Below are 19,846 nucleotides of genomic sequence, written 5' to 3'. Positions count from 1 at the left end.
AAATAGGAAATTATCATTTAATTAATTCAATAATCTAGAAGGAACATTTTTTTATTTAGTTATATGTTTCACAAACAGGTAGTTTATTTTTATGAACTTTTTCCATGCACATGTTGACATTGTGCAGCTGGCTGGTAATGAAAATTTGTGTAACATTTGGCCCTTGTGGCTCAGGAGTCACTGTTTTGGGGGAGAGATTATTAAGTTTTATAATGTGCATCACCATTTAGTTTTAAAGTATTAAGATAAAAGTTTTGGTCCATATCTTTTAGCAAAGCATTTCATAATAAACAGTTATATTGTTATATAGTTGTTTTATGTTCTTTACTCATGCAGAATTTCTGTCATTGGTGCCCTCCCTGACATTATCACATGTATTTTTCCTTGACAGGTCCTCTTCGGCCAATAACACCAACCCTTTTGGCTCAACCTTCTGCTTTGGACTGCAGAGGATGATCTTTGAGGTAAGACCACACATTTCTGCAGCTAAGTCTAGCAATAGTATTTGTTAAGTGTGTGTATAACTGTAGACGTGAGAGCCTTGGTTGTGGAATGGGCTAATGTAAGAGATCTCTTACAAAAGCCACATCAGTGTTTATTTGTTCAGTGCAACCATGCTACACTTGTCAGGAGGTTTTCTTCAGCTGTAATTTTAGCCTTGTTATTGCAACACGAATGCACACTGTTGGCCAATCAGTGGAAAATCCATTTTTTTCCAAAAAGGAGGTGAAATCTGCTAGAATGTAAAGTGTCCATGTCTGTGGATAGCATAGGTTTCATCAAAATCTTAATTTAGAATATCTGCATGATATTGGTGTTGGCAGGTATTAGTGAAAAAGTTAAATATTTGTATTGAGAAGTAAATTTCTGCTGATATTGTATTTATCGACTGTAAATATTTTAAGGAGTTTTAAGCTGGACCAATGGACCTTTTGTAGACTTTTCTAGGTAGTCCTGAATCCTTACACTTTAAAGTGTTTTATGTTAAATGATCCTCTACATGATCAGACAATTTCACCTAATTACATAAACATTTGTATTTCTCATATGTATACTAAACAGGAAAACTCACTAGATATCTGCATTTTGTGTAAATCTGAGCTTGAATCTTAACCATCGGCAATTAGACTGTATAATTCTAAAGTAAGCAGATGAGACTCCCAGACGATTGAATTTCCCTTCGGGGATAAATAAAGTTCTTGCATTGTATTGTATTGTATTGTATTGTATTGTACACTATCACTACCAGCACGGACCAAAACATGGCAGTCTCCCGTTGAGTTAATAAGCTCAAATTTGATCAAAACGCAGAAATCTGGTGAGTTTTTAGTTTAATATAAATATGAGAGATACAAATATCCATCCAATTAGGTGTACATTAGGTCTGTACAATATTTACAGGTCCAAAGTTTTTTTTTTCTTCCTGTAATTTACTTCAAGAAATGAAATTCCATATAGTCTAGACTCATCTCGTACAAAGGGAAACATTTCAAGACTTTTTTGTCTTAAAGTTGATGATTACAGCTTACAGCTCATGGAAATCAAAAATATTAAAATATCACAAATTGTCAGTCCAAAATCAATTTAAAGTCATATTTAACCCACTGTTTTATTTTGAAAAAGACTTCATTCAAACTTTTACTAATAAATCAAACATACTTAAATTGTGAAATACTCTGTCTTTTATAGTGTATGGACAGTCCTGAAATGTTTTCTGTGTTATGTTTGCCATTGCTGATTATAAAATGCTTATTTTCCTCATTAAGGGTGAAGCAAATCTTCACAAAGCTTATCAATCCTGCATGCAGCCGATGGCTAAAACCCTGCAGTCTTGTCCACCATTCAGGCTCACAGCTGTGATTATATTAGTTCTGTTATCTGTGCTGATGAAGGCTGGACCATTTTGTGACAAGTTCATAACATGGGAGCATCTTTAGAGCTTATTTAAGAAGCTCTCCTGTGTGATCATGGGGAGAAAGGCTTGATTGGAGGCAGGAACATTTTAACTCCCCATTGTCGGTGTTTTGAGCTGTTAGGCTGAGATAAGGCTCCGTAGATGTGGAGAAGTGGATCATATTTGCCGTCTTTTTTCTGACATGTTCGACTCTGGGAGGGAGTTTTCAGCACAAAGCTCATGCCCAGACAAATCTTGTATTCTTGGTTAAGTGTCTTTATGAAATTTTAACCCAACCCTGGCTTTTCAACAACACTGGGCTCATGTCTTTAGCAGTGTGTTGAGTTACTGCTGCCGTTATCTCTGAGTCATCTTGCTGAGTATTTTAACGATTACCACGTGAGTTTGACCTCTTCCTTTTTAAAGCTGAACCCCTGGCAGATGACAGACCCAGTGCTGTTTCTCATTGTCCATCTCTGAATGCAGATGCAGATAACTAGCCGCTAACTCAGCCCGCTGCTCTGTTAACCCATAGTGTTTACCTCCTCTCTCTTACGCTGATACAAAAACGCGCATGTGTGTGTGTGGGGGGGGGGCTCTCTGCTGTGAGAGATGTGTTCAGGGACAATGGAAGAAGTGAAACTCCAGCGAGAAATGCACGCTGATGGCTCAAAACCTCTACATAATTTATACTCAGATGTTCGCGATATAGTCATTATATACATCTAAACCCATTTTTACTACTTTTTTCCTGACACTATTATCCCATCTTGACATTTGTAGTGACTAAACTCAATCCTTTCACACTTTTCTAACCACCACCAATTTTGCCACTCTCAAATCCATTTTGACCCCTCTCTGACACTTTTTTGAACACTTTTTGATACATATTTTATGTGGCACTGCATCTTTAAAACTTTTTCCCCATTTTCTGCCATTTTGAATCAGTTTTTACCACTTGTTGCCACTTTTTTTTTTTACCTGTTTTTGTTACTCTGCCACTTTGAATATATTTTTCACCAATTTTGCAATTTGACACCCCTTTTTTCTGCAGTTATGCCACTAAATGCCCCTTTTTGCCATTTTTTGGTGACTATAAACATCTTTTTGTTACATTTGTCTTCTTTTTGCTGCAACTTTTAACCCATTTAAGTAATTTCACAACTTCTTTTGCTACTCCAAACCAAGTTTCCCTTCTTTTTTACCACTTGAACTCATTATCGTCACTTGTCACCCATTTTTGCATCATTTTGCAAATATTTGATTATTTTTCCACTAAAGATGTTACAGTTTCTTCTACTTTGTTTTTTTTTTTTTTTGCATTCCTTCCAAAATGGTTTAATTTAGTTCAATTTGTATAAAAAGGGTCATCCTCTTTAAGTAAGGGGTTTACATTTTAAAATGGTTTCATTACACTACACTGTACTAATAATTTTGTTGCTCTGAGTGATTGTTATTTAAAATAAACTGAGGTTAACATAGCTTGACTTTATAACATGATTTTTATGACCTCCATGGGCCCCCCGTTTAGCAGGGCTCCAGAAAGCTCTCCCCTTTATCCCTCCTGATGTGCTGGTCTTGCCTGATGATACTCTCAGGTGGGTTTACCTGCCACATCTACGCCCTACTCCAGCCTCAGGTTTTTGACCCAAACATGCCCAAAAGTTCTGCACAGTGCTGCATTTTAAAATGGACCATTCTTAATAAAAGATGTCTGACATTTTTATCCCAACATTTCTGAAAACAGCACACTCTTCTCAATATTTGTATGCAAATTTAAACTCAGATTTATGTTTAGAGAAGTCATTATTGAGCAACTAAACACATGGCACAGACATCTGTGTGCACTTCTACAACAAATCTATCAACATGTGAAGATAAATCAATAAAATGAGTTTGCATAGCATCAATAACTAAATGTCATTTTTTTTCTCACTATGATGTTTGAAGAATCATGCTTTGAAGCTGATTTTTATTTTTTATTTTTTATTTTTGAATCATATTTAGTCACCTGTTAAGCTGCTGTCATGTTTTTGGTCTGTGGGAGGAAGCCGGAGCACCCGGAGAGAACCCACACATGCACGGTAGACGATGGTAACTCCACAGAGAAAGGCTCCTGTCCAACAGGGAGTCGAACCAGAAACCTTCCCCCTATGAGGCGTTCACCACCATCCCACCATGCAGCCCTTCTTTTGTTCTAGTATCATGACAGTTAACAGGTGACAGGAAGGAGGGTTTGGGGTCAGGAGTCAGAGGTTGAGGCTCCAGAGCGTCTTCTAAAACAACTCAGAAACCCCCCCCTCTTCCTCTCTTTTTTCTTCTTCTCCTCCTCCAGCTGGAGCTCCAGTCGGTCCATCCTCTGCTGCAGACTTTCTGACATCCTGGCTCTCTCATCTTCCTTCTCCTCCAGAGTCTGCGTGAGGAAGGTCACAGACTCCAGAAGAGAGGCTTTTTCTCTCAGCCAGTCCAGTTTCTCTGTCTCCATCTGCTGCAGAGAGTCTTTCAGGCAGGCACTTTCTCTGAGGAGTCCTGATCTTTCCTCCTCCCACTTGGATTTCTGGTTGACCAGGTCCTTCGTGGCTTTTGCCAATTCCTCCTCCAACTTTGTTGTTTTCTTTCTCTGTTCGTCCAGGAGCCTTGGCGTTTCTTCCTCCCACTGTCGTCCCACTCTTGCCTGGTCCTCCTTGGCCTTACACAGAGCAGCCTTCATCCTTAAAGAGTCCTCCTCATGTTCTGCCAGGAGACGGGATTGTTCCTCGTCATACTGGCTTCTTAGGATCTCTAACTCTTCTTGGACCAGGTTCATGGCTGCTTTAGCTTTGGCCCTTTCGTCCATCTGAGAGACAAGGAGCTCAAAGCGTTCTTTCTCCCATGAGCTCTCGCTGTTCTTGAGCTCATTTCGGGCATCTTTGAGTTCCCTCTCCAACCTGGAGGTAGCTTCCTGGTGGCTCGTGATGAGGCGGGATCGTTCTTCCTTCCACACCTGACGTTGCTTCCTCTGGTCTGCTTTGGCCTGCTCCATGGAGGCCTTAATCCTGGAGGTCTCCTCCTCCCATTGGCGGCTCTTCTTCACCAGGTCTTCTTTGGCCTGGCTGAGGGCCGCCTTTAGTGTGTTGGTTTCTTTGGAGACCTCTTCCTCCCTCAGGCGTTCTTGCTTTGGAGCAGCCGTGTTGATGTCTGCCAGGAGATGCAATTTTTCCTGTTGTGCCAGGTCTTCTTTGGCCTGGCTGAGCTCCACCTTCAGTTTGGAGTTTTCCACAGATTTCTCCATCCGACAGGACCTCTCCTCCTCTAATTCTCTCCTCATTTTCTCCAGGTCACCAAGGGCCTGCTTTAGCTGATTCTTCAGGACGCAGTTTTCGTTGCTCAACCTCTCATTTTCCAAATTTGCATTCTTCACCTGGTCGTCCTGTTTTGGAGGGGATACGATGGACCCAGCCAGAAGTCGGGACTTTTCCTCCGCCCACTGTCTCTTCAGGTCCTCGTGCTCGGCGTTTGCCTGGTGGTTTTCAGCCTTCAGTGCTTCTATTTTTCCCACCAGCCTCGTCTTGTTGCGCTCCGACCTCTGCCTTTGGCTCTGTAGGGCCATGTTAGCCCGGGACAGTGCACCCTGCAGTTCAAGCTTCTCCTTTCTGAGCTTGGCAAAGCAGTCCTCTGTCCCCTCCTTCACCACTGCTGCCCATGATTTGGCCTGTTTAGTGGGGACCTCAGCATGGAGCAGAAGCGTGTCCGAGGAGACTTTGGTTGCCTGACCCTCTGGCTGCTGCTCGCGCTCAGGGAGTTGAACTGGGGCCTGGTCGGTCTCCTGAAACCTGTGGACCGCAGCCGCAGACTGAATCTCCTCAGGAGTCTCTTCAGTCGCTGGTTTCTCTACAGGTTCTTCTCTGGTAACTTGCTGAGCCGGCACAGACTCCCCGAGCTGCAGCATTACTGTACGTCTTAGTGAAAACTTGAATCCCGGATCTTGGGGGTCTTCACAATCGACTTCAGTTTCCAGGCCTGCAGGATACCCAAAGCTGCACTGGATCTGATTGAAGGGGTTGTCTTCCTCCTCCCCATAGTTGTTCTTCTTCTTCTTTTTCTTCTTCTTCTTTTTCTTGGGCTCTGGGTTGTTAATACTCAAAACAAATGACTCGTTTTCATCATTGGACCACGATTCCTCATGGTTTTCTGCAGGTGTCTGTGACACCACGGTTGCAGGCATCTTTGCTGCTGAAAAAGTCTGTTTGGCGTTTTTCACCACGTCTGATCCGTCCAAATTTTCAGTTGTTTGTGCCCTTCTATGCATTGTTATAAATTCACTCCAAAAAACCGTTGAAATGGTTGAATATCTAGCTGTGATAGCTGGATAAGAACACGTGCTGTCAGACTAGCGTCACTAACAGAACTAACCAGGACTGCTGTTTGGCAGCCTATTTAAGGGGTTCTGAGGATGATGTCATAAGCAATCAGTCATCAATGGAATCGAAGAACAGGGAATTTCCCCAACATTCCAAAAACAGAAGATGTGCCCAACATTCCGCCAGACAGGAAGTATCAAAGTAAAATGCAGAAAATACAGGAAGACAAGAAGTATCCATGTTTATTTCAAATTAAAATGCAGAAAATAGCAAAAATGTTCAGATAGGTTATGTGCAATCCTGGATGTCCACTGGGAGACAGGGAGTCACGGACAGCCTTAGGAATGAATAGGAACGTAGTAAAGTTAGCAGGAGCTGTACTCTACAATTATCATCAGATAATGTTTTGTGTTTACCTTTGGAGTTATAATGAGTTTTTCCAACTGGGTTTCTGGTTTAGTTTCCTTCTTATTTTTGCAAAAATGCTTCCTTCAGAAACCTGTCAGAGGCGGGGAGACCCAAACAAACTCATCACTTTTTATTTCATTTATTCAGTTTTGATGTTTGTGTACAACTTAAGACCAAAAGTGACCATTGTGTAAAGTCTTCTCCAATCAAATCAGGGCATTTTACTCTTTCCAGGCTTGGGCATGTATGTCAGTCAGTCTGCTGCTGTCAAAGACTTAAACTAAGGATGCTTTGTCTTTAATCTTATTTTATTTTTATTTTTTTTCCACCAAATTTAGTTTTAGTTAGTTTTTGCTTGTTTTTTAAGCTTAACTTTTATGAAGTTTCAGTTTACTAAAATGATTTTTATCATATAGTTTTAGTTATTTAGTTAGTTTTAGTTAACTAATGTAATCTTTGTCTGCATACACTGAATATGATCCCTGCACTTAACAAAACTGACTTTTTCCCAAAGCATAACAGACTTGCCTGGCATTGAGGCAATCAATATCACAATTTTTTTCAGTCCTGCAGGCCTTCTGGATAGGGGTGTAACTATCCATTTATCCAATTAGATGGATAGAAAGTCAAAACTTTGATCTACACAGTCACCTTGAAGCTATGCTTTTATTTTGAAATCCCCCCAGATCTGAGGGCATAAGGAAATAAAAATGTTTGGTATTTTAACTGTTTGCTGTTATAAATTCAGCATGTTTTACTACTAATATTCATATTATTTTCCTACTTTAAAGATAATCAGGGCCCCTAATCTTTTAGTAATTAGACAATTTAAAAAAACAAATAAGTACTGTAGTGAAATGCTTGTCTTTGTTCTTTCTGTTAAAATAAATTGTGTCTTTTATTAAATATAGAAACCTTTCAGTCATTAAATTGCAGAAACTACTTTTTCTGTAAATGCACTGTAAAAAATTGAACCCAATTAATTTTGAGTGAACACATTTTAAAGTATTGGGTACACTATTGATATATGAGCCAGTTGATACAACACATTATATTGAGTTTCCTAAATTATGTGGTGTATACACTGAATGAATCTTAAGATCTTAAATGAGCCAACATGTTCTTAGGCAACTCAACGCAGCTTTCTAAACTAGTGGGGCAATACGGTCTAAAATTGATATCCCGATATATTTTTGCTATATCCAGGTACATGATATATATATTGTGATACTTTGAAATTTCCTATAAGTGGCTGTATAATGTTTAATTCAGCTCCAAATGACACTAGTTTGGTGATAAAAATAGACTGTTCTGTTGGATTTTTAATAAAATTGTATGCAGAAAGGGTAAAAATCAATATAAAGTCAAATTTAACACTGTTTTATTTTGAAAAGGACTTCATTCAAACTTTTACCAATAAATCAAACATACTTAAATCATGAAATATTCTGTCTTTTATAGTGTATGGACAGTCCTGAAATGTTTTCTGTGTTATGTTTGCCATTGCTGATTATAAAATGATTATTTTCCTCATTAAGGGTGAAGCAAACCTTCACAAAGCTTATCAATCCTGCATGCAGCCGATGGCTAAAACCCTGCAGTCTCCTCCACATTCAGGCTCACACCTGTGATTATATTAGTTCTGTTATCTGTGCTGATGAAGGCTGGACCATTTTGTGACAAGTTCATAACATGGAAGCATCTTTAGAGCTTATTTAAGAAGCTCTCCTGTGTGATCATGGGGAGAAAGGCTTGTTTGGAGGCAGGAACATTTTAACTCCCCGTTGTCGGTGTTTTGAGCTGTTAGGCTGAGATTAGGCTCTGTAGATGTAGAGAAGTAGATCACATTTGCCGTCTTCTCTCTGACATGTTCGACTCTGGCAGGGAGTTTTCAGCACAATGCTCATGCCCAGGCAGAGCTTATAGTCTGGGTTAAGTGTCTTTATGAAATTTTAACCCAACCCTGGCTTTTCATCAACACTGGGCTCATGTCTTTAGCGATGTGTTGAGTTACTGCTGCCGTTATCTCTGAGTCATCTTGCGGAGTATTTTAACAATTGCCGCATGAGTTTGACCTCTTCCTTTTTAAAGCTTAACCCCTGGCAGATGACAGACCCAGTGCTGTTTCTCATTGTCCGTCTCTGAATGCAGATAACTAGCCGCTAACTCAGCCCGCTGCTCTGTTAACCCGTAGTGTTTACCTCCTCTCTCTTGCACTGATACAAAAACGCGCATGTGTGTAGGAGGGTTTTCTGGATGGGCGGGGGAGTGAGCTCTCTGCTGTGAGAGATATGTTCAAAGACAATGGAAGAAGCGAAACTCCAGCGAGAAATGCATGCTGACGACTCAAAACCTCTACATGATTTATACTTGGATGTTCGCAATATAGTCATTATATACACCATGCATAGCAAAAGCCACGATACAGCGAGTATACTCGATATATCGCCCACCCCTACTTTCAGTGATCCTCTGTGGCTTACCCTCCATGTGAAGTGTGTCAGTAATTGTTTTCTGGACAATGGAAGAATGTCTTTTGGAAAATGGATGGATGGATCTGTAAATATATGTATTTGGTATTGGCTAAAATTAATTTGAAATATCAGAATATCTGTAATTGGCAAAAATACAATATCATGCATCCCTAGTGCTTGAGCATGGTACCAATTGCCTGGTATGAGTGCACCCTCATATTTTTGGTGCTTTTCGTTTACTTTGTATTTGTACTTTGTTACCTCATGATTACTACTGTCATGCCTGTTTAAGATGAAAGTAAGATTGAACTTGTCACCTAAACCTGTTTCTGTCTTAAATAAGATGTTTCAACCTCAGTTCACACTAGACATTTAGACATCGACAGCCTTGAAAAGCCTTGAGAAATTTTGCTTTAGATCAGTTGTTGTGATTTTGTCAGCACTAGTTATATGTTCTCTAATGCATTCTAACTCAGACTGTATGTTTGTGCCTTCTGCAGGTGATGCAGAATAACCACATAGCATCAGTGACCCTCTATGGAGCTCCACGGACCACCAGTCAAGCCAGACCCGGGTCCAGTAGTAGTTCCCACTGAACAAGTAACCAGAACCATATCTCATTTGGCCTGTCCTGAATCTAGTACCTCTACTGACTGAACCTCTAACCCAGAGCCAGATTCTTAACCAAGCAGATCTAAACCAGAACAACATGCTAAGCTCGGATGCTTCTCATAAAACCGAACACAAAACAAGAATTCACAAACAACCAAATCAGACCTGGAATTTATCAACTGTTCTTGATGGTTCCTGAGACCTATTCCTTCAGTCTGCACAATAAACCCAACCTGGACAATCCCAGGACCCAGGATCTGGCATGATGCTATGAAATGAAATGATGGATATCATGGTGATGCTGCACGCTGACATGGTGAAGAAGTCTGTGTTCCAGTTGCCATGCAGTGACTGCACGTATCCAGAACCAGAGAAGAAGAGTTAGTCCAGTCTGTTGTTGGATGGCACGGTTGATCCAATAAGATGTGATAGCAGTCTGTGTATGACAATAATCTCCATAACATTGTGGTGGAGTCTGATCAGCATTTAAAAAATCATCTGCAACAATCTAAGTGTTAAACATAAAACATAGAGTTGTGGAGTTCTATCACCGTGTACGAAAACTGCTGCAGCCAAAGTCTTGAATCACATTCTGGCTTGACCCACTGATTACACATCAACCAATCACACTGCCAGCCCAACCAGGCAGTACTGCCTGTCTTCCTGCCACAACCTCAGAACCAGACCCAACTGTCTTCAAAACCCAGACACATCCAAACCAGAGGAACCAAACTAGAGCCATGAAGGAGCTGCAGAGGATTGTTTCCGAAAAGCAGAGAAACATGAGTATCCAGATATTGTCGGACAAGAGGGGAACCAAACACACTCAGGGTTTGGAGCAACAAGTGACCCATAATGCAATCTGAGAGGCAGAGTAATTCGATCAGAAGCCCAACAAAGCCAAACAACCCAAATATGATCTCTGTCGAAGATCGTCTCCCTCCTCCACCTTCCTCTTTACTCCCTTACAACTTTCTCCAGTGGTGCCCACACACACACACACACACTCAAGCACACAGCAGTAAGAACTTTATCTCACAGCTGTTTGACGCTCCAGACGTTTGTGTCTATGTCTTTGCGTACTCTCATAAATGAGCATCTGCATGTGATTAGCCGCTGGTTTTCAAACGGACACTTTGACAGACTTTAATTCAAGCACACACAGCATTTCAGTCCCTTCCCCTCTATACTCGCATGTATTTCTAATACATGAGAGCTGGTTTGTCTTTTTAGCCTTTGAGACGCTGGAGACGTGCAGGCATGACACAAGAATTTGCATGAACTTGGCCGACATTTTGAAAAGGTGAGAATAATTACAAGCACAAACTGGCAACCTGTTGGCTTTATTTGATGCTGCATGCTGTGAGGGGCATTGTCCTGGCATACAATTTGTTTTGATTTCGCTGCCCTCCTTCACTCACGCACACCATGACCATTTTTATTGTATTCTTTTTGAAAACAACCATTTTAACATTTGCACTAAAACACACCTTTTTACTTGATTGGTTCTTATGTTCGGTCCTCTGAGTTGAATTTGTGGAGACGTTTGGAGATGTAGTGGTGTGAGTGAATGCGTGTTTGTTTTTATCCACGAGTATTTACACAGCAAAGGTGCATATTGGATGCACCTTTGCTGATGTCCTCTGTGTTACTCTTGTTTCCCTCTATGCTTTCTTCATCTCCACATCTGACTGATACTATTCATCCCTCTGCAATGTTTGCATTTATTTCTTTGTTGAATTGCCAAATGCTATAGCCAAAGACGTTTCAGGATGATTTCATTTGATCTGCTGATATTATCAGTAATCTTCTGTCTAAACCTGCCCCGTGGAGAGAGTGGCTCCTTTCATTTGCACATTTTGATTCCCGCCTACATGTCAAAGAGTCATTATCTTGGTAAAGCCTTCAAATCCAGCTCCCGGTTTCTGTAACTGCTGACGATAATTGCACAAGATGACAAAAGCTGACTAATATGAGAGGTTTGAAAACAATCTGCATGTTTTTCATCTGGTTTCTGCTTCAGACGTGAACAAAAGTACCATCCTCTGTCTTCTCTCCTCTGGTTGTCTCTTGTTCAGTGGTTACTGTTGCCAGAGTGCTTTAATTTAAAGATTTTACTACCTTTTTCTGAGGAATTGGTACATATGAACCCATTTATTAAATGGGACAGAACATCAGGCATTCCATCATCATAACATTTGTTTGAATCCTTCTCCTAATCCTTGCTTTTTTAAAATCATAAGCATTTGAATAAATTGTGTATTAATTTTAATACACATTTTCTCTTTATTGTCCTGGGATGCAAATGCTATTTTTTATGTTTGTGTATTGCTGAATTTTGATTGTTTTTATCATCATGTGTGAAGGCATCAGGGTTAAAGTAAGGGTATGTTAACATGACAAAATGCTGAAAATAAACAGGGCTAAATGAAGAAAATGAAACACTTGTTAGGCCGCTACAGGTAATCTGCGAAAATATATATATATATTTTTTTCATCATCAGAGATTTTCTCCCCTGTACTTTTTCAAGCAAAGCTATTTACAAATTCCCTACTTTCTACATGTTTCTTTTCTCTTTGTGCATTGTCTAACAATTCTTAACAGACTAAAATTGACTCATTTTTGAGCTTGACCTATACAAAATGCCACCAGGTAATGATTAGCTCGCACCATCAGCTTCTACAATCACCAGTCAACAGACTGTTGCTCAGTGTCAAAAACAATATAGAAGCTTTACTCCATCACATTTTCAGAAGACACACCCACCAATCACTTCATTGGATAAATCTGTTCAGCTGCTTGTTTATGCAAGTGCTAAGCAGCCACATGGTAGCATCAGTGCAATTAAGAATGCAGGCATGTTTATGATCTAGTCTTGACCATGCACCTCCAATTTTGAGGCTGCTGGAAAATTGTGGATTGCACCCTCCAGGTGGGGAGGGTGTCTTTGTCCCAAGTGAAGGGATTCAGGTATCTTGGGGTCTTGTTCACAAGTGAGGGTAGAATGGACCGTGAGGATGACAGGCGGATTGGTGCAGCATTGCGGATATTGTACTGTACCATCATGGTGAAGAGGGAGCTTAGCCAAAAGGCAAAAACCTTCAATTTAACCCTCATCTATGGTCATGAAGTCTGGGTAATGACCAAAAAAATAAGATTGCAGGTCAAGCAGTCAAAATAAGGGAGGGAGACGCTGGGGTAGACCCAGGACTTGCTGGAGGGATTATATGTCTCATCTGGCCTGGGACCACCTTGGAAATCCCCCAGAAAGAGTTGGAAAATGTTGTTGGGGAGAGGGATGTCTGGGTGGACGTGCTTAGCCTGCTGCCACCACAACCCAGCCCCGGATAAGCTGAAGAAAATGGATGGATGGATGAACATGGTGAAGATGACCGAGCTCCAGAAGGTGGAGGAAAGATGAATGAAGTGACTTTGAATGTGCCTTTGTTGGTATTCATTTTATTTACCCAAATTCTGACCTTACCTGTCAGTTATTCCAACAGAAACTGAGACTCATCAGGCCAGGCAACATTTTCCAATCTTCTGTTGCCCCATTTTGGTGAGACCATGTGAACTGTAGCCTCAGTTTCCTGTCCTTAGCTGACAGGAGTGACACCCGATGCGGTTACCTGCTGTTGTAGCCCATCATGGATTAGAAGGTAGACCTCAAAACCAGAGGGTAATGGGTTCAATTCCTTGCTCCTACTGTCACATGTTGATGTGTCCTGGTGAGACATTTAACCCCAATTTCCTCCAACTGCTGCACCACTGGTGTATGAATGTGTATGGACTCATATGAATGTGTTCTCTACATAGCAGCCTTTGCTGGATGTGGAGTGAATGGGTGAAAGTGTGACCTGTGGTGTAAATACTGTATAGCTTTGTTTTAACAAGCCTTTCTATCAGCTTTTACCAGTACAGTCAGCTCTGACTTCAACAAGGCATATTGGTCCAGAATATTGCCACTCACAGGATATGTTATCTTTTCTGGACTGTGCTCTTTACACTCCAGAAGTGGTTGAGTATGTGAACCAGTGGATCGGCATTTTTTTGAAATACTCAGATTAGCTCGTCTGGCACCAACAACCATGGCATGCTCAAAGTCACTTTTTCTTCCTAGTTGTGAGGCTTTGTTTGAAACTTCGCACTGATTTTATGTCTACATGCCTTAATGCACTGGTTGCTGCCATGTGATTGGCGGATTAGAAATTCATGTTATTGAGCCAGTTGTTTAGGTGTCCCTAATAATGTGATCAGTGAGTGTTTATATTAATGTTCACACTTTGATTTACTAAAAACCTGTGACAGGAATACTTATTAGTTTTACTCAAATTAGTTTTTTTCTCAGTACCATTCTCTATCACAACTCGGCTCTTTGCAGAACTGTTCAGATAAATTTATTTTACAAGAAAGTTCCAGGCAGATGACATCCAATATGTGCAGCCCTGATGCTTGGAGTTGATGTTGATGTACATGCTGTAAATAGTTGTGCGCTGATATTCTAGTGTCCTTTTATTAACATGATCTTTAACGGCACAGACACAACTGACTCAGGCGATGGCTGAGTATCTTTATAGTCCTCCATGGTTCTGATCACACCTACAACTCAGGAGGAGGCATCAGCTCACACATGACTCAAAAACAATCACTGGAAGTTTTTCTCCCTTAAACTCTGGACCACTCTATTGAAATATACTCTCCTGCAATGCTAAGGCTGATAGTACACAAAAGTGTTGGGTGCCAGTAGTTAGCCCTGCTTCAGCTCTGCTTGACCTGTTCATTTTTTTAAAACCCAGAAATGCCATAAAATAAAAAAGCTCTATAGAAGCAGACAGAGAAGATGGTCTGTCTTGATGTTTCTTCTGACAGATGGCTGTGATGCAGATTGGCCGGAATCCGACTGGGAGTCCAGTGCTGGCATGTTGCTGGATTTTATGCCTCTTGTTTGCACAAGAAAAATAAATATTTGGCAGCATTTTTAGCAGTCAAACAAAGTAAATTGCTGTTTTGTAGAAGCAGGAGAGGTCGAGTAAAATAACTATGAAAGATGAATTTCAGTGAACTAATTTTCTCACCAGGCTTCCAGCTTTAAGATGTTGAAATGCGATGGCTGTCCAGCATGTCTAATGAATTTGAAACTTCAAAGTTCCCTATTCCTCTGCTCTATCTGCTTTGTGTTTGAAGGGGAAATGTATGTAATAAAACGTGAAAGCTATATTAAAATTTTTTTCCTGAAACATGCTTCTCTGCAAAGATGAAAAAAATACACAAAACTGTTGAACATTGTGCCTCATCTCCCACCGAGCCTGTCTTTGACTTCTGTCTCTATCTCCTCTGTAAAAAGGAATCTCCTTGTAAATACGATTTGAGATTGCATTTGAACTGCATCGCTGTACAGTACATACAGTATGTGTGCGTGTCACTGAGCATTAGAAACAAGCTAACATGAATTTGGCCGTCTCAGCTGTTTTAGTTTTTCTGTTAGCTGTAGAGCTGTGGTTCTCAACTGGTGTATCTGGACCCAAAAATGTATTGTGGAGCTTTTTGCTGATTGCAAATGTATGTCTGGAAAATGAGTTTTGAATATACATCCCTTACATTTTATTTTACACCATTTCCCCATGATAATGGGTAAATTTTGAAGGTTTTCTCAACATCTGGACTTAACTCTTGTTCTCAAGATAACAGCCTGTTTTGCAATGGTAGTGATTTAATTTCTCAAGATCTCTGAAAAAAACTTAAATTTACCTGTTATCGTAGGATATGAGTCAAATAAAATGTATGTATGCATGTCCTTATAGGGCTTCTGTAATGATGCGCTTCTAAACATGTTTGTTTTGTCCTGTCTTTTTGGTGGGCCATATGCTTCACCCCATCTTCAGTCCAAACTTTAACATTTGTATAATATAATTTGATTGGTCCTGGATATATCTCTAAGGAGGTGCTGGTGGGTCCTGAGGCTGGACCAGTTGGGAACCACTGTTGTAGAGAATGGTAGGTTGGGTCCGGGTTTCCTAAAACAAGGATGAATTCGCACCAACATTATTATTTTTTTTTTATGTTCCTGTTTTCTTTCATCTGGTACAGGAGCATATTGCATTCACATGAGAGGATCATATTTTCCCTTCTTTCAGTTTTCTGAGACATCATTATCTCAAAATTACAACAAAGCATCATTAAAAATTTATTTCGCCATTTTTCTGAGTGTAATTTTTCTGAGATACTTACATAAGCCTGTCATTAACTAAGAAAACTGAAAGACTAGGTAAGAAAAACTATGGCTGCATGCAGCACTGCATGTCTGGGTCATGTTATAGCCACAAAATGTGCTGATGCAGTGGTGCCAACAGACAAAGTTTAAACAGTCGGAGCACAGTATAAACATCAGTAACAAACTGAATTGTGTAATGCAATTCCTGATGGATCTTAACAATATGTGGTGCTGTGGCACTAATTGCTGGCATGTTAAGTTAAAAAGTGGTCTTTGACCACACATACAGTTTGAGGCAGTTTTCACCATCTATGTTTGAATAACAGGAACTTCCTGTTACATGGCGAGACGTCAAACTTTAAGCTGCCAAAGTCGCACCCCTTAAGTTTTGTTGCATTACTTTTTTTCTAAAAGGTCTTTCTGAGCTCTGCACATTTAACATGGATTTAGGTGCTTTTTGGAGGAGTAGTTAATCCCAGAACGAGGCCTGAAAATGTCCAATTTTAACCGATCTTATTTAACAAAAATTCCAAACACTTCCTGTTTGTTTGGCAATTTGGATCCAAGAGGGTTTTCTGTAGGCCCTGGCATAATGCATATCACTGCAAGATTTCAGAATCCAAAAATGTAAATGCTGCAGGAGCTAAAAAAGAGAAAAGGATTAACTTAGGAAAAACAGAGAAAACATGAAAATATTTTTGTAATTGTGTCATAATCTCAGAAAAACATGGCAAAATGGGATTTTTCTCATGTAACTGCAAGATTCTTCAGTAATGTGCTTTGTGTTTACAGAGCCATAACAAACACCAAGAAGAGTTTGCAAGTGTTAACTTCCCTTAAAAACTTACACTTAGTGTCGAAAGCACAATAAAAATAGAGGGATACTGCTGAGTTGTCATTAAAGACTGAAGAGAGATGATTGCTTGTCCCCTTTCAAACTACGTTTAAAAACAGTGAAAGTCCTCAAGGTCAAAAGCCAAGTTGGGCTGTGCTTTAGTGGATGTCAGTTGGTCAATATAAACATAAAAACCAACCTGGCCATGACCCCTCAGCAACATAATGAAACCATAAATAAATTAATTGATGTGCAGAATAAGAAACATGGTACCCATGACCCCTGTTTTGGTAAACCCGACCTGCCGCCATAGACGGTCAGAGCTGTGAGGATGCTTTGTTACTGAGAGACAGAGAGAGGAGCTTTAGGGTGCTTGGGTAGTTAATCTCACCCAAACTCAGGTGGACATATCACATACTTGTTTTTCTAAAAAAATTTAAGTGAGAAGAATGAGCGAAACCAGGAGGTCTGAGTGGCTTTTAACTTCCACTTTTTCATTTTTGTATTATTTTGTTGAATGCAGGAATGAATGATTGTCATAAGCTGATTGTTGTAATTTATAATGGACAGCTTCAGTTCAGTGTATTGATAATCTCATATTAAGGCTTTGTATTGTCTGTTATTGGTATCATATGTTCTGTTGCCCATCTCGCTTCTTCTCCTTCAAATATTTTTTTTTGTGGACATTTGAAGCCCATTTCTGGAAATGGGACAGTTAAACTTAATTAAAACTTGTGAACTTCATTGGAATGTGGCGTTTTATATTTTGAATACTGTAACTTTGTGTATGACAAAAAAAGTAGATTTATTCAGCATGTCCACGGAAAAAACAGGCAATAACAATACCATGTAGTGCAAAGAGAAGGATGACTGAAAGCTTTGCTCCAGAAAATCATATTTTTAACTGTGTTTGATGAGGGGAGATGCGATGAGCTTCTGCTGTGCAATCTCTAACAACTCCAATGCAACATTTGGACGTTCATGACATCAAGTGCTCACTGTTCATTGACAGTCCATTTTTTGTGTGTGCAACCAGGATATAAAAAAAAAACAATAAAAATGTGGATGTGAAAAAGATTGGGACATTTTATTTCTTAGTTTACTTGACCTCAAAACTCAGACACAATGTTGCAATTCTGACTTTTGACTTGAGCTAAACCTCAGCATCTGTTTTGTGTTTAAGCCTGGCAGAATTGTTCTTTCATTAGTCACAAAAACACAGACAGACTTAGACTTAGAACGTAGGAAATCTGCCCCTGAATGTATTCTATCCTTAGTGATCCTGACTTTAATTCGAGTAAAATCAAATGTTTTCTGATTCATGGGTCATTTTAAAACAAAGTGCAGCTGACCTTTGGCTCATTGTAACATTTACTAATCGGTAACAACAGTTTGACTTTAACCTACAAAGCCAATGTACTGGCCATGTTCCATGTCTATCATCAGGTGGATCCTTTTGCAGGGGTTCAAGCTGATCAGACCCATCAGTGTCATTTTAACAGACTGAGGTGGTAGCAACAGGCGTGGTTAGTTGTACTATAAGCCTGTAAAGATAGCGATGAAGAGATCAGCTCAGATGTAGTGATAGTGGCAGCTTTTAACTGACCTGGACATTTTGTTATTCAAAGAAGAGCAAAGAATGACACTGTTTAATTTAACAACTGACTTCACGGATTGCAGATGGCCAGGCAGTTAGGACGCGCCCCATGTATGCAGTCGACCCGTGTTCAGCGACCTCTTTCCCACATGGCTCTCCCACTCTCTCATCCATATTTCCAACTCTGTCCACTGTGTTCTCCTCTATCAATAAAGGCATAAAAAGCCAAAAAATATATCTTTTATTTTAAAAAACTACTGGCTCCACTGATAGTGAACAAAGATAATTGCTGCCTGTTCAGCACACACCTACAATTACTTCTAATTTGTTTCTGTTTTTCTATAACTTTTTGACCTGTAATTAATGTTTTTTAAAAGTTCTTCCTTCCCAAACAATCTCTGGACAGCTGCTCAGATAGATATGATATACACTATAAAAGTATTTGGCTACCTGACCATGACACCAATAGGGACTGTAATGGCATTGCATTCAAATACTTTTACTTTCCACAAAAGTGGGATGCATTTTTGTGGAAGTTTGTCATTTCAGGGTTCATTCTGTACAGCTTTTTTTGGACCAGGCACTGGTGTTAGACATGGCCTAGCTTGCACTCTCCATTCCTGTTCAACCCCAAAGCTGCCCAGTGGGGTTCAGGTCAGGGCTCTTTGTGGGCTAGTCAAGTTCTTCCACACCTAAGTCATCAAACCATGTCTTTGCAGTCCTTGTTTTGTGCACTGGGGTACAGTCATGTTGGAATAGAAAAGGACTTTCCTCTAACTGTTGCCACAAAGTTGGAAGTATAGCATTGTCCAAAATGTCTTGGTTTGTTGTAGCAAGTGGTCTTTACTAGAGATAAGGGGCCTAGCCAGAACCCTGAAAAACAGCCCCATTATCCCTCCTCCACCAAACTTTACAGCTGGCACAATGCAGTCACAATGCAACGTTCTCCCGGTATTCCCCAAAACCCAGACATGCCGCCTGACTGCCAAACAAAGAGGCTTGATTTGTCAATCCACAGAACACATTTCAACTGCTCCACAGTCCAGTGTCAGTGTTCCAACTCTTGGCATTGGACTTGGTTGTGTGGGGTTTGCATGCAGCTGCTCAAACATGGAAACTCATTCCATGAAGCTCCTGCTACAGTTTTTCTATTTACATTAATGCTAGAGGAAGTTCAGAACTCTTCAGCGATGGAATCAGCAGAACATTGGCAACTTTTACACACCATGCACCTTGGCAGTCGTTGACCTCACTCTGTGATTTTACATGGTCTTCTGCTTCATGGCTGTGGAATATCCAGCAGGGATGAAATTTCAAGAATAGTCTTATTGCAAAGGTGGCATCCATCACTGCATTACACTTGAAGTCACTAAGCTTTTCAGAACAGCCCATTTTGTATCACAAAGGTTTACAAATGGAGACTGCATGACAAGGTGTTTGATTTTATTCACCTGTGGCAGCGGGTTAGATTGAA

General features: G+C 40.2%; 1 protein-coding gene across 2 annotated transcripts in view; it reads left to right on the top strand.

Annotated features, from left to right (window-relative positions):
• Positions 1 to 17,519, top strand: part of phaf1 (phagosome assembly factor 1) — a 29,249-nt gene extending 11,730 nt beyond the window's left edge. For both annotated transcript variants that reach the window (XM_041794761.1, XM_041794760.1), the window contains exons 15-16: positions 392 to 464; positions 9,617 to 17,519. In XM_041794761.1, coding sequence (XP_041650695.1) covers positions 392 to 464; positions 9,617 to 9,712 — 169 coding nt within the window. In that variant the 3' untranslated portion in view covers positions 9,713 to 17,519. The remainder of the gene's footprint in view (positions 1 to 391; positions 465 to 9,616) is intronic.
• The last annotated feature ends 2,327 nt before the right edge of the window (positions 17,520 to 19,846 follow it).

The sequence above is a fragment of the Cheilinus undulatus genome, linkage group 9, assembly GCF_018320785.1.
Source record: "Cheilinus undulatus linkage group 9, ASM1832078v1, whole genome shotgun sequence".
In the NCBI taxonomy this organism is placed as follows: domain Eukaryota; kingdom Metazoa; phylum Chordata; class Actinopteri; order Labriformes; family Labridae; genus Cheilinus; species Cheilinus undulatus.
This window is presented reverse-complemented; position numbering and strand designations above follow the sequence as displayed.